This window comes from Cornus florida, unplaced genomic scaffold (assembly GCF_030987335.1).
Source record: "Cornus florida cultivar Cherokee Brave unplaced genomic scaffold, ASM3098733v1 CherokeeBrave_3.0.0_Hap2_Chr09, whole genome shotgun sequence".
Classification (NCBI taxonomy): Eukaryota; Viridiplantae; Streptophyta; class Magnoliopsida; order Cornales; family Cornaceae; genus Cornus; species Cornus florida.
This window is the reverse complement of record NW_026775579.1, coordinates 93,635,727-93,650,851: the sequence shown is the minus strand read 5'-3', so window position 1 is coordinate 93,650,851 and position 15,125 is coordinate 93,635,727. Positions and strand designations below refer to the sequence as shown.

At 35.9% G+C, this 15,125-nt stretch overlaps 1 protein-coding gene across 1 annotated transcript; it reads left to right on the top strand.

Moving 5' to 3' along the window:
- The first annotated feature begins 201 nt into the window (after positions 1–201).
- On the top strand, positions 202–14,878 carry LOC132275290 (kinesin-like protein KIN-13A). The gene is made up of 15 exons (XM_059776751.1): positions 202–467; positions 581–714; positions 838–1,103; positions 1,674–1,895; positions 4,029–4,220; positions 7,074–7,178; positions 7,332–7,409; positions 7,619–7,700; positions 8,561–8,723; positions 9,785–10,114; positions 11,924–12,142; positions 12,249–13,005; positions 13,112–13,177; positions 14,097–14,328; positions 14,546–14,878. The coding sequence occupies exons 3-14, from the start codon at positions 894–896 to the stop codon at positions 14,277–14,279; spliced, it is 2,607 nt and encodes an 868-aa protein (XP_059632734.1). The 5' UTR covers positions 202–467; positions 581–714; positions 838–893; the 3' UTR covers positions 14,280–14,328; positions 14,546–14,878.
- The last annotated feature ends 247 nt before the right edge of the window (positions 14,879–15,125 follow it).

Sequence of the window (15,125 nt, the reverse complement as noted above, 5' to 3'; positions counted from 1 at the left end):
TCTTGCGTCATTGACTAACCCCAACAACTGGCAGGACTTGTATTTTTTCTGATATGGTTAAAACAATGAAGGGCGTTCCGGTCGTTTAAATATTTTTTATTTAATTATTTTCTTTACCTGTCTAAGTCTCTTTTGAATTAAATTAGAAATAGCCGTTTAATGTTTTTGAAAAATATATCCCTCAATATATAGAAATATCTCTGTCACAAGTCACTCACAACTCAGAAAGTAAAATTATGTGAACACGTACTCTTTCGCGTGGAGGCTCTGCAATTATCGTTCGCAAGAAGTTTCAGACGGAGGAAGAGATTCTCCGGAGCGTTCTCTCTTCTAGTTTGAATTAAGAAATTAGGGTTTTGCTTTATCCATTTGTTTCAGATCTACTCACAATTCCAATTTTAAACTAGTTGATTCAATAAACCGGAACAAAGATTCACTGAATTATTGTTCAATTTCGTCTGAATTCGGTACTCTCTCTCTACATGTTAGTGTAAATATGTATAGATGTATATGCGTTTGTCTTCGATTTCACTCTGTTAAATATGTAGCACTATATGTTGCATTTTCTTTAATTTTGTAGGGCCGCAGTTGAATCGAACCATTTGCGTTTGACGATTGCGATCAGACTCGATTTTGTTTCAGAATTTGTGGATTTGAATCTTTCACGCGCGAACGCGTTCATGCGTTGCTTTGAATTCGACTTTTCTCCTCCTTGTGAGTGCATTTCGCTTAGCATCAGTAGATTTATTAAGTGTTTTATCTATTCAAATGGATGATATGTAATTGTTACGTATGTATTTGAATTGATTTAATTGTGTCTGCGTGTTGTGTTTGAAGCATTGATCAATAATAGATCTTGAAAGTTGGCTCCTCAACGCCGATCACAGCGCCACATGGGTGGCCAGATGCAACAGGGCAGTGCTGCAGCGACTGCTCTGTACGATCACTCTGGTGGAGGGTCCCTGCACAATGCAGTTCCCGCCAGTGATGCTGGAGACGCGGTCATGGCTCGGTGGCTACAGTCTGCCGGTTTGCAGCATCTGGCCTCACCCTTGGCTTCCACAGGGATTGATAATCGCCTTCTGCCCAACCTCCTTATGCAGGTAAGATTGTTGCCCCTCCATCATCTAATTCATTGCAATGTCCATATGCTTGTTTTGTATTTTCTATTATATCAGAATGCAAAGCTAATTTTAGTTGAAATGCATGTTCAAAGCTGCTATTACCTGTTGAAGAAGAATGCAAGACTAATTTACCTGTTGAGCGGAATGTTGAAATGAGAATGCAAAGCTAACTGCATTTGAACTGTACTATAGTATAAACACTGCAGAAACAATTTAATTTAAGTCTGTAAACTGGCATTAATGCTATTTATGTTTATATTACCTGTTGAAGAATGTAAGACTGATTTATATTGGAGAGTTTTCACTATGCTGATTGTACTTGCCTCGCATAATGTTTGTACGGAGTTCTGTGTCAGTTCAGATAGCCAGTTAAATTGACCACTTCTAGGGTTGCTTGTTTCGAGGGTTTGTGGAGTCGAGTTGTGTTTACATCATAATTTTGCTTTCTGTGATTTGGGAGTTTATTTGTCGTCCAGTGTTTTTTGTCTATGTAGTTTGATGGTATTTCAAATTTATGGGATGATGGGTCTGTTTTGATACTGTTTGAAGGGTTATGGAGCGCAATCTGCTGAAGAGAAACAAAGGATTTTCAAATTAATGAGAAACCTCAATTTTAATGGAGAATCTGGTTCTGAACTGTACACTCCAACTGCCCAAAGTTTGGGTGGAATGGCTGCATCAGATGGTTTATACTCTCCGGAGTTCAGGGGTGATTTTGGGGCAGGGCTTTTGGATCTTCATGCTATGGATGACACTGAGCTTATAACTGAGGTATGCAAATGCATGTAAATAGCTAGGAGATTATATATATTACTAATCCTTTTGCATTTTGAAGCAACAATTTGTAGTTTCCTTTTGTACTACTGCCTTCTGTTGAAGGGCATAGATTGATTATTTAGGAGAGATGGTAGGTAAATATGTTTAACTTGCCATACACCTCTTTACTTTTCGGTGTAAGAAACTGCCTTGCCTCGTCATGCAGTAAAATCAGTGGACTCAAAACAAAAGTTTAGGGGAGGCCTTCCAGTTTTTCTTTTGGGAATGGCAATGCTCTTGGCTAGTGTTCTCTTTTAAATTTAATGTCGTAAATATGCATTTGATGAGACTTATGGGATTTGTTTGAGGGAATAAGAAGATAAAGTATATTTTTATATTTGAAGATATGAAATGCACTAAGTGGAGACACTGTAAAGGGATAAATTATATGAAGCAGCTTAGTGACTCTTATGTATAACACATTTTCTTGGAATAAGTATTAGTCATTTGATTTTTAATTGGGTAAAAGAGAATTAATTTATTTATTACACTATTAAGTATTAATGTTAATCACCTTGATTTTGTATTGGCATCAATTCTTGGGGGGATTATTGGTGTTCCAGGTACTGAATTTTGTAGATAATTCGTATATGCTATTATCTATTTCTCTATCCCTCCTATTCTATAGTTGTTCACTTGAACTCATTGCCTTGTTTACAACAAACTTTTATTTTTAGCCCCTGTTTTGCTCATCTCTGTTGTGGCATTCTATGGGAAATCATGGGATAGGTGGCTTTGGAAATCAGAGCTCCAATTTTCTGTTTGTTAATCATATCATCTATAAAAGAGGAGATAGTGAAAGTGCATTTTTTATGTAAATCACCCTAAATAGTCTGAAACTGGATCCTTTATATGGGGGAATTGTGTGTGTGTGAAATGGCAGTATTATGTTGAAGAATCGGAAGTAAATTATTAAAAAGTATCCATAGTTCTTTATTTCACTATTTTATCTTGATACGACTTGGAGAATGTACTTTTATGCTTCATTGTTTTGGGGTAACTTGTGTGGGTTTTGGGTAATGAAGAAATTTACTGAGATTATCAGGCTTCAATCACCCAGTATTTTAATTTTTTCAGGAGAGGAGTAGATATAGAATTTTGGAACTAAACTTGTGGGCCTTGTTAATTGAGTAAAGCTCTAGCTCTAGCTCCAGCACCAGTAATTGATTTGTTGAGATTTTTGGAGAAGCATTTGCTTGGTTTGTAACTCTGAAAACAGTTCTAAAAAATTTAGCAAAAAACTGTTCTCAGAGAACAATCTTTTATAGTTATTTGAAAACAGACATTTTTATAATTGAGTTTTTAGAAAACAGTTTTCTGAAAACTGAACCAAGCAGAGATTTTTGTACTGTTTTTCTGTTTTTAGATAACAGAAAACTGTTTTCATAGTTACAGACCTAGCAGACCCAAATTTGCTAAGGAAACCTGGGTTCTTTACTGCTTTAACTTGTTTCGGCTAATCTCAGTTTAACTTAGTAAATGATCAATTGGTGATGGAGCGATTTTTAAGATGCTTCTTGGTTGTACAACCCCATCTCTTGCATCATTTGTTGCAAAATTTGTTTCATAAACTATGGATACGTGGAAAAGAACATTTCTTTTTTTATCACGTATATTTTTTTTCTTATTCTTTCAATATGTGAATAAATGATTGATTAATAACTATTAATGATTATAGTTCATGATATAGAAAGGGTTCTATACTGCTTTAACATGTTTTGATTAATCTTGGTCTAACTTAGTAAATGATCTATTGGTGATGGAATGAGATTTAAGATGCTTCTTGGTTGTATAACCCCTTCTCTTGCATCATTCTTTTAATCGTATTGTCATTGCAGTAATTTATTTCATGAACTGTGGATAGGGGAAAGGGAGTAATTACTGACAATATTCAAACTATATTGTGAGTAGCTGTGGAAGGCTATATTATAACCGGGAAACTGATGAATTGGTTAATCATCTCATCTTATATTGGAGGCTTTACTATTTGTGTCTGTGTGTGTGTGGTTGAGAGAATATCTATGGTTGTTTTTTACATATTATTTTCTTTCCTTTGCTAACAGATTGTTGTTTCATTTCCTTTTTCAGCATGTAAACTCAGAACCATTTGAGCCATCGACTTTTATGCCTGCTGTCACAAAAGCATTCGACGGTGACTTCAGTGTGATGACCAGCCAACAGCAAAGAGGGGAGCCTGATGCTGTGGCCTCAGTTGGATTACCTATAGTTGAAAAGGATAGCAATACAAGGGAAAACAATGTGGCCAAGATCAAAGTTGTGGTATGTTGATTCTATTCTCTCAACCCCCCCCCCCCCCCCCCCCCCCCAACAACACACTTGATGCAATCTGATCATGAAACTAAAACGTAATGCGTAATGAACATAGGCCTTTAATATTGGCATGTAGTTTCATGAAAAAACCCTAGTGTTTATTGGCGGATCTTATTGGAAATGAGACAGCTTGTTTAGTTTTGGCTTGTAAACAAGTACTTTAAGTGCTACATACTGGTTGCACCTGTGGATGGCATTGGGGGTTGTAGGGGAATGGGCCCCCTTCCCTACCCTTGGCCCTCCCTTGCCTCATCTGGGGGAACCTCCCATCCCAATCCTTGATTGAGATGAACCACCCGCCTCTGCTGTCACCGGAGTCTTGGTTCAAGATGCAACCTTTTTTTCCATCAACTTATATATTTATTAAAGATTTGAAATCGGTTTATATAGGTTAACATAACAATTTATATAAGTTATAGTTTTTAGTAATTAAGTCCATGTAAAAGGTTATTGTTGTAGATTCATTATATTAAAGGGCTAGGGCTGGAACTCCTTCCCTGACCCCATGGAGGTTTTCCTCTCCTCCCAAACCTTCCCCTACTTTGGATTAAATCCCTCAAACCCATCCCATTAGGGGCGGGGCTGGGACCTAGCTATTTGGGTCAAATTGCCATCCCCAGTTGCACCCTCTCCATGCACTCTTAGTGAATGTTGTTCAAAAAAAAAGAAAGAAATAATTTTAGTTTGATTTGAAAATTTTCATGGTTCTCTTTGTTTTTTAAAAGCGCGCGCACACACACACACACACACATATATATATTATATTATATTGGCAGCAGAATTTTTTACTTATGTCTTATGGGGACTCTCAGGCAACTTGCATGGCCTTTAATTTTTGAAATTAATCTAGATGCTAGAAAAATATTTTTAGTATGTTAATGTGATATTTGAATGTTTTGTTTTAGTTGCACAACTACATAAAGGTTCAACTCAACTCAACAGAGTCTTTACCTAACTATTTGAATTCAGTTACACGAATCCTTTTTATCATTATGCTCTGTTTAACTGCCCAACATTCTATCTTGTGAGTTGTGCAGCGGAATAGGATTTGGAAGTTTGTATTAAAAATAACTTAGATGGGTGGTGAATAGGTCTAACTTGCTTCTTTAACCAATTTTTACTTATTTTAATTTTACCAAAATAAAACTAAAATCAAATCCAGAGAGTAAAAATAAAGTGCAAGTAAAGTAAATAAAGTTTGAGAGATGACACCACGATTTTTAGCGAGGAAACCCGTGGTGGAAATCAACCAATTGTTGTGGGAAAAACCTCGTGGACTATGTCATCCAGAGCAAAACAATCCACTATGTTTGAAGCAAAGTACACTAAACATTGACTCAGGGTCACACCCTATCGTTTTACCAAAAACCAATCGCTGACAATCCCTGACTTTGCGACTCCCCCGTCTAACAACTCTCGACCTCAGGCTTACTCTTGATTTTTGTAGTAGGATTGCTGGTAGATCAAACAACACTCCACAAATGCTTTGACCCCTTTAAAGTGTGATCGAATCGCCCCTTTTCTTCAGTTCTGAATTTGATGAAGAATGAATAGATTTGCTTTTCGGAATTTCTAAAATTATGCTCCAATTCCGATGAGATAGAGAACAACACTCCTAAATCATTCTTGTGTTTATGTGTGTGCTCTCAAAAATAAAATCAGAAAAATTAGATTGATTTTCTGAATAAAAATATCTCTCAAACAATTCTCTCAATTAAAAAAATATATATTTTCAAGCCCTAAAAGTTTGAGTGAGAAAACATATATTTATAGACTTTTGAAAACTTAATTGTACTTGGAAAACAAGTCAATTTCGTGCATGATCATTATGGTAAAAATCTATGCAAAATAGGAAGCCAAAACATATCAGGAAATTAAGTTACCAAAACTGCTTGAAGACCTTGAATCGGTTCAGCCACCTTGAATTGGTTCAAGTTGGCTAGTAGTAAATTCTTGCAAACCAACTTTGACACTTGAACCTGTTCCAAGAAACATGAACCAGTTCAAATTAGGTAGAATGTAAACTTCCCAGAAACTCAATATTGAACCTCCTAAGTGTCCTCACACTCTCTTACCTTTCTAAAGCGTTGTTCTCATCATCCCAGAGTGTATCGAAGCATGAACACGATCACTTCTTCAATTCCGCTTCCGATCTTGAATCTTGACAGGTCGAACTGAAAATTTACAACTCAATTGGACTCGTTTTGACAATAAAATATGCCAATTACAAATTCGTATCTCACAAAGCATGACTGTTCTAGGTATCCGTTTTATAAAATTTACTTTTTATGTTTAAAATTAAGGGTGTATGTTGATTTGGCAATATGTGCTAGAAGCATACCACTTCTTAACTCATTATGTTTTGATTGTATGAGAGATGTCATTTCCAATCTCTCCCTCATTGTCAATAATCGAATCAATGTCATGAATTTTTACCCCTTTTGGTTTATCTAAAGTTTCGGCCTTCACTATATCTCTTGTTGTATTCCGATTTTCCCAAAGCATTACCCTCAGTTATGACTATATGAGTGAATAATAAGTGGGTTTGTTACTTGAGGGAATTTTCTTCTCGTGTATGTTGATTTCTTCTCATTAGAATTTGATCTTAATATTTGTTCTGGTTTACTTGTACCAAATCTTGAGAGCATAATATGCAAGTAAGTGGTTGATGTTTGTGGCCTTCTTGTATTGTTTTATATTTGAAATATGCTTATTTTGCTATCAGATTATCCTTGAGCTAGTGATTCAAGTTATTTATATTTGGGAGAATGTCTAAACTATTGATGTTGATATTTGTCTCAGGTGCGTAAAAGACCTTTAAACAAGAAGGAAGTTACTCGTAAGGAGGAGGACATTGTATCTGTGTATGACAATGCTTATTTAACTGTTCATGAAACCAAGCTAAAGGTCTGAAAACATCACAGCCATAAAAAAAGCACAATAAATATATATTAATGCTAATATGATCTGTAAAATGGGTTGTTGCTATCTTGGTACTGAATTATGTTTTTCCTTGTTAAGTTCTTTGGGAAGAACTAACTTTTAGCGACAATTTTAAAGGTTGACTTGACTGCCTATGTGGAGAAGCATGAGTTCTGTTTTGATGATGTTCTAAATGAACATGTTACCAATGACGAGGTAATGCTTCCATTTGTTAGAGATTTAAGCTTCTTGAGATTTCTGTCTTGACATACAAACTCTGGTCATTAATTTGGTGCTGTTTTCTTTCAAAATTACTTTGGTCTCTGTGTGTGTCTTTGTTTTTTTCTGTTCCTGGCAAATGAGTTTGTCTACTCTTCTGATTGTAAGATTGAAATTAAATTTCTTTTTCATGCTTACTTGAACAGGTGTACCGTGCTACTGTACAGCCAATTATTCCTTTCATATTTCAGCGAACAAAAGCTACATGTTTTGCATATGGTCAGACAGGTATGCAGAGACCTTTCTTCTCTCTTCCCATATGGACTTCCATTATGCACCAAGAATTTCTCTTCCTGCCTGTTGGTATAGCTTTTATAAAACGGAAATATATGACAGTTCTGTTTAGAAATTAATGTGCACCTCTGATAGGTATATCTCATTATGACCGGAAACTATGTGAGTTGCATGCTGTTTGGGTTCTCTTTTAACGTCCATTTTACCTTCATGCTCTCTTTCTTAATATAATTTCATGCTCTCTCTCTCTCTCATGTTTTTCCCATTGAACTAGTGTTCAGAATTAAATATGCTACTGATTGCTTCAATCAAATGTATTTTACTAGAATTTTAGGACAGAATTGTTGTTATTTTACATAATTTTGTTCACTGTTACCTCTTGTGATATTGAAATTTCATAATTGACCTTGTATATCTTGGATTGGCTCCTGTATGTTAAGATTTTTTAACATTTTTGTCCGATGATGGTGGTATCGGGCCTCTTAGAGCACCCCATAATCCACCTCCCCTGTCCCACATGCACCACGCAACTACCAGAAAATTCCCTGGGAGTGGCCCCGAGAGGATTTTTGAACAGTTTTTCCTGTTAAAATTATATCATATTGTAATTATAGAATAGGAAAAGTTGTGAGAGACTGAGAATCGGCTATTTAATCAATGAATCTTTTTATTGAAAGAAAAAAAAAAAAAATGGATATCCAGTTCAGTGCGTCCAATATCACATATAAACGTTTTTCTTATTTCTCTTTGATTTGATTCTCAGTATCTAGCTATTGCTGCTGACTGTCATTGAAATTTATAAGTGATTCTGAACTTTGATGTTGATGACAAAATGCTACTTTATTCGATTTCAGGGAGTGGTAAAACGTTCACAATGCAACCATTGCCTCTTAGAGCTGCAGAAGACCTCGTCAGATTCTTGCATCAGCCAACTTATCGCAGTCAGAGATTCAAATTGTGGCTTAGCTATTTTGAGATATATGGCGGAAAACTTTTTGATCTTCTCAATGATAGGAAGTGAGTACTGATATTTATTTTGGCTTCTGATGCAACTCTTGTTTACCTTATGGCCCTGGAACAGAGCAATTATAGCATGTTTTTACAAGTCATCTGCACCTTTTCACATTTCAAAAGAAATTCCCCTGCAGTCTTAGTCTACTGTCTAACAATCTTCATATTTCTTTTTTTAAATGGGTGAGTTGGTAACCGAACTGTTTTCCATCTTAAGTGGGTATATTTTCCTTTCTAAGTTGATGCATTTTAGTTGGTGTCTGGGATTAGATTTTGGCGTGCGTATGTAGGTGGGTTTCAATGCTATGAACATGTTTCCTGGAGTTTTTGGCTCAATAGAGATATTGGACTTTAAGTTTCTGTTGGTTTGTTCACCTATAGGCATCTTGTGTTTACTTATGTATGTCAAATTAGACATCATTTCTGCCGTAATGCGTCCAAGCTTGTGCAATTAAGTTTAGTTTGTGAATCAGTCTACCGAGGGATGGAGTGCAGAATTGATTTGGGCTGGTCACCTACTAGCATTATATATATATTTTTTCCTAAATCACCTACAAGCATTATATGTTCTATGTTAAACAAAAATGGTCATTACGCAGTGTGGTCCCTGTTAATCATTGCTGCTGGGGAGGTGGGGTGGGGTGGACTGGATATAGATTTTTGATATTATTTGCATAAAAGTGGTTGCTATTAGGATTCAAGTCCATGTTAGATAGCTGGAGTTCTTGCCACTACACCATTCAATGACCCTTAAAATATAAATATCTGAATGAGTTAGTAATTTAGCATACCTACATAAACACAATTTGTGTAAATGCTTGATGGTGCACCAGTTAGGAAGTCTGACATGTCTGCCTAAAAGATAATGCAAAGGGAAGGGAAATACCAAAACTAACTTGGGTAGAATTAGTAAGGAAAGATATTACATGTGGTTTGACTAAGGCCATTACCTAAAATACATGATTGTTATAGTTATTTGGGAAAAGGCTTTGTTTGTTGTTGATGCTTGGCGGGTGCAAATTTTTTTTGTATTGATTGGTAATTGCTTCTTTAATTTTCTTATATAGGAAACTTTGTATGAGAGAAGATGGACGGCAACAAGTGTGCATTGTTGGACTACAAGAATTTGAAGTGTTAGATGTACAGATTGTTAAAGAATATATTGAGAGGGGGAATGCATCAAGAAGTACAGGCTCCACTGGTGCCAATGAGGAATCGTCAAGATCACATGCCATTTTACAACTTGCTGTTAAGAAGCATGCTGAGATCAAAGACTCCAAGCGGAACAACGACGGAAATGAGTCCAAGGGTGGGAAGGTTGTGGGGAAGATCTCTTTTATTGATCTTGCTGGTAGTGAAAGAGGTGCCGACACCACTGATAATGACCGACAAACACGGTATATATTTCTACAAATTCATGCGCACATGCATGCATACAGAAGTACTATCATGACTTTCTTGCTTTTAAATAGTTGCAATTGTTTGGCTGTAGTATGGCACATGTTTGTGATATACTCTATGGCTGCACAGTGGGAGGATTCACCGATAGAAGTTATTTTTGCTGGATGGTCATGATTATATCTCTGTGTCAAATTCTTGCCACAAGCATATGCAATCGAAGTACAGAAGTTTGTGGCTTTTATGTTTAATGAGTCATCCTTGCATCAAAGATAGTCATGTGGTATAGTTAGTTTTGAGTGGAAGCATAAGATTATTGCAAATGTCAGTTCAGGATTCAGACTACCAGATAATATAATAATTCTTGCAGGAAGTGAGCTGATCTCATAAATCACAGGCTACTGTGACCCGAAGTTTTGTTGCTCATCCCTGCTTTACAAAATTATAATAGTAAAATCATCTGCCCCGTACCGTGTATTGCTGTGGTTTTGTTTGAAAAAGTAAACTTTATCATAGAAGTGGCCAGTATCTTTCATTTTTTAACTTATTAAGGAAAAAATCAGTACATTTCTTTCTAGAAGGTGCATTTGGTCAGAATTCAGAAAGGATTTTGCAATGGTTCTGATCAATTCAGTTGCAATGAATTTTGGATGAATTACCTGAACGTGAAGTGAAATTGGCCAGGATTGCACACGAAAAATTCAGTGGGTCTGAATTCTTAATGTTGTTGATTTAGTTAGAGACGACAGTGGGAAGGTTTTTCAGTTAATCTGCATCCCTAGAACTGATTGGACTGCTAGTGGAGTGAGTTGAGAGGCAACCTGAGTGGATACTGAATGAGTTGTCCACAACGCATCCTCTATTAATTTAACAGTTGAAAGGGACATATCTAGAGAAAGATAAGAAAAGAATTAGGTTTCTGATGAATTGCGTAAAGCCAAATATTTTTAAGTTTTGAACCTTCTGAAATGTTCGAAAGCATCCATACGCATGGTTTCCCTTTTGAACACTCGTTAAGTTTCCCAGTTCGGATCACTTTTAACACACCTTGATGGATATTGATGCATTGTCTACATTTAAATCCAGAAAAATAATCTGTTGTATTTGAGGTGGGTTATGTATGTCATTCGTGCATCTGTACTGCATATACTTTCCACACGGTATCTTTGTCAAACAGAAATATTGCATGTGTCCAACACATGAATTCAAATCAAATGCTGATTTTCTACATGTGATGAATGAAGAAAAAACTCAATTGATCGCACGGAATGTTTCCTACTCACATGGGGAGAGTGAGAGATGAAACTCTTTTTTTTCCCACTACATCCCTTTTAATTTCAATTTTAATAAAGTATATTATTAAATAACAGCATGCATTACAATATTTTGTAACATATAATTCATACATGTACAGGATGTGCCTGGGCCACCCGATACACGTAGCCAGGTCCATATAGCATATCTCTGCATTATATCTTTTTTAAAACACTGGCTGGTTCCTGCATGGATCAGGTCAGTTTTTAACTGCCCTGATCGTTATCAATGCTTTGTGCCATTATAACCCGAATCCTGCATCTTCTAATAAGTTGTATTCTTGGTTGGGTTTACTTTTGCCAGTTCTGTATAACAATATTTGTGTTCAAGATGTTGCTTTGAACAAAATTGTAGTGAAATGGATGGTTCTTTTTGTTCTTCTTCCCACCACCTTTTTGTATCACAGTTGCTTACTTGCCTAATATCTTAATGATAATGGTATCTACCTATGAATTTATTTCAATTTCAGATACTAACGCTTTGGTTTATTGCAGGATTGAGGGAGCTGAAATTAACAAGAGCCTTTTGGCTCTCAAGGAGTGTATTCGTGCCCTTGACAATGACCAAATTCATATTCCATTTCGTGGGAGCAAACTAACTGAGGTGCTTCGTGACTCCTTTGTTGGCAACTCAAGGACTGTTATGATCTCTTGCATTTCCCCGAATGCAGGTTCATGTGAACATACACTCAATACATTAAGATATGCTGATAGGTAATGTTCACTTTCAGTGTGATCTTTTAATAAAAATATATATCTTAGTGATTGTGAGCAATATTGTCTGTACTTTTTAGCTAAAAAATTGGTATCAAATGAACAGAGTTAAAAGTCTTTCCAGAAGTGGAAATGCGAAAAAGGATCAAGTACCACCCCCTAACAAGGATTCTTCATCTGCATCATCTTTCCCTGTATCTGCTAATGCAGAGGAAGTTTATGAGCAACATCAAGAAAAAGTAGTGGATACAGGGAGAAGGGTCACAGAAAAAGAAAATTTGTCATACAATCTTGTTGATTTTGACAAGAAGCCCTCTAGTTTTCCATCAAATTATCAATTGAATGGGCGGGAGGATAGCGGGGTCACTTCTAGTGCTGTGGAAAGGGAAAGGAATGATATTAAAAATGTTTATGGTGGTTCCACAACTCAAAAGTTGTATTCATCTTCATATTCCCAAAACTCAGTTGATACAGAAGAAAAGGTGCAGAAGGTATCTCCACCTCGAAGAAAAGCTTATAGGGATGAAAGCGGGGTAACTTCTAGTGCTGTGGAAAGGGAGAGGAATGATATTAAAAATGTTTATGGTGGTTCTACAACTCAAAAGATGTATTCATCTTCATATTCCCAGAACTCGGTTGATACAGAAGAAAAGGCGCAGAAGGTATCTCCGCCTCGAGGAAAGGCTAATAAGGATGAGAAAACCGAAAAACTGGGGAATTGGCTGAAAAAGGAAAACAGTGGATCGGATCTTCCTACAAGCTACAAGCAGCAAAACCCGAGCAATTCTGTTGCAAACAATGTTGCATCCAGACAATATGAACCTGGACCTACTCATGATGAGAATATCAATGAAATACTCCAGGTTAGTCATTGATGTCATGCTGTTTATTAATTCGGTGTTTTGTTCATTAGAAGCGTTTACTATGTATGATGCCTTCAATATTTTTTATCCTGCTTGGATTTTGTAGGAAGAAGAGGCCCTGATTGCAGCCCATAGAAAAGAAATTGAGGACACAATGGAGATAGTTCACGAAGTAAGTGAAGTTTTCCGTCTTCCTCTTGGATTTTATCTTCTTGAATTACCATCTGGTTGCTTTGATTGTTGTACACTTCTGAACTTTGTTATTCGATTCAATTGAGTTTTATAGAATGCATAGACATTCCATGGAAATAAATGGTTGTGTTTTGTTTTTCATTTAACATTTTGAAAAGATTTTATTTGACTGCTTCATTTTGAATGGATATATTGGTTTCAAGTGCTAGAGAAAGATTAGAAAAAGAAAAAAAGGGAAAAGAGTGTGCAATAAAAAGGCGTTAGTTGATCTCCTAGGACGTCGAGACATGCCAATTGTCAACAAGACTGTGTACAAAAATTTATCCAGGGTTGCCTGTGTTGGATGTGGTAGTTAATTGAGCATACAACCAAAGTATGATAATAGCTTAGGACGTCTTGTGAATTGGAAACTGATCAAAGTTACCTTTTGTTCAACTGTCGATGTTACTGTTGTAGGCTTAGTTTATTGAGCCCATAGCGAAAGTCAATAATTGATAATAACTTTGAACATCCCATGATAGTTATCGAGTTAGCCTTTCTATGGCTATCAACAAGGACCTCAATTTGCTGGCAAACTGTGTTATATATATGTGAACTATGATATTTTTTCTTCCTTACTAGGGAATGGCCTTGTTTGCATCAAAAAAGTACGCATATGAATGTTCTAATTGCCTACCAAATTCTTGTTGGTGGTTGTGTATGGTTAAAAAAATTAAATTATGACAATCCCTTTGCTTGTTTATACTATTTTTCTAATAGATGCCTTGAATTCCTGGTACTGCATTCCTAGTCATATAGTATGTTAAAACGTTGATTAAAGAGGAGAAATATTAACAAAGAGGAAAAAAAGATTATGTCGATTATGTCTTGGCATAACCTTTTTGTCTTCTGGATACCAGGAAATGAAACTTCTGGCTGAAGTAGACCAACCAGGCAGCTTGATTGACAATTACGTGGCACAGTTGAATTTTTTACTCTCACGCAAAGCAGCAAGTCTGGTCAGTCTTCAAGCTCGCCTTGCCAGGTTCCAGCATCGGCTAAAAGAACAGGAGATACTGAGTAGAAAAAGAGTTATCCGCTGAGGCAGTACTTTGCCATTCTGATGCAGCAAACGCTTCAATTTCCTTCCCTGTAAGCCACTCATCTCTTCTTATTAAAAAGTTATTTCTCTGAAGAGTTCTGTTTTATCTCATATATACACGACTGTTAAGAGGAGATTTCGATAGAGGAGTTTTTTTTTAATTTTTTTTTATCTGATATATGCATGACTGTTAGTGGAGAAAATTTTCATGATACTAAATTTTGAATTGGAGCGGAGTAATGTGATATTCACTTTTTCCTTTTGTAGGAGGAACCAAGGCACTGCAGGCTCAGTAGAAACATTGTGGAATATGATCGATTATTCCTGCCAAGTTTTGATGGGCTAGTGGTGTTTGGCTCTGGTGGTGATCTCAGAACAAAAATTTCTTTTCTGAAAGAAAGGTGAAATAGATACTATTAGTGATTTCTGTGTAATGATATATGTGATCTTGCCTATAATGGATGTCCTAAAGAATTGCATTTGTTTCAATTATGATACTTAATGATAATTTGAGGAATGGGAGGAAAATAACTGCATCATTTTAGTTTTAGATATTACAAAATATAAAATAAAGATTTTTCCGTTCGTTTGGTTGTAAAATATTTTTCAGATTTTTTTTTTTATTTTTATTATTTTTTTTGGTGTTTGGTTGTCAAAAAAATATATTACAATCTAACAAAAATAATGTACCCATCAATTCTCAATACACGCCTCATTCTATGGTTGAGGTTTTCAAAAGTTATTTTACATGCTTCGTTTGATGGATTCAACCTCGGCCTAGATATTTGTCAAGCACCAAATAAGTAAAAATAATATATACATATACGTACATGTTACATGAAAAAAC

Excerpts from the sequence above, each read along its gene's own strand:
- LOC132275290 (XM_059776751.1), top strand. The coding sequence starts at position 894 with ATGGGTGGCCAGATGCAACAGGGCAGTGCTGCAGCGACTGCTCTGTAC. Across the intron at positions 1,896-4,028 it reads ACACTGAGCTTATAACTGAG|CATGTAAACTCAGAACCATT; the intron begins GTATGCAAATGC and ends TTCCTTTTTCAG. Across the intron at positions 13,178-14,096 it reads CAATGGAGATAGTTCACGAA|GAAATGAAACTTCTGGCTGA; the intron begins GTAAGTGAAGTT and ends TCTGGATACCAG.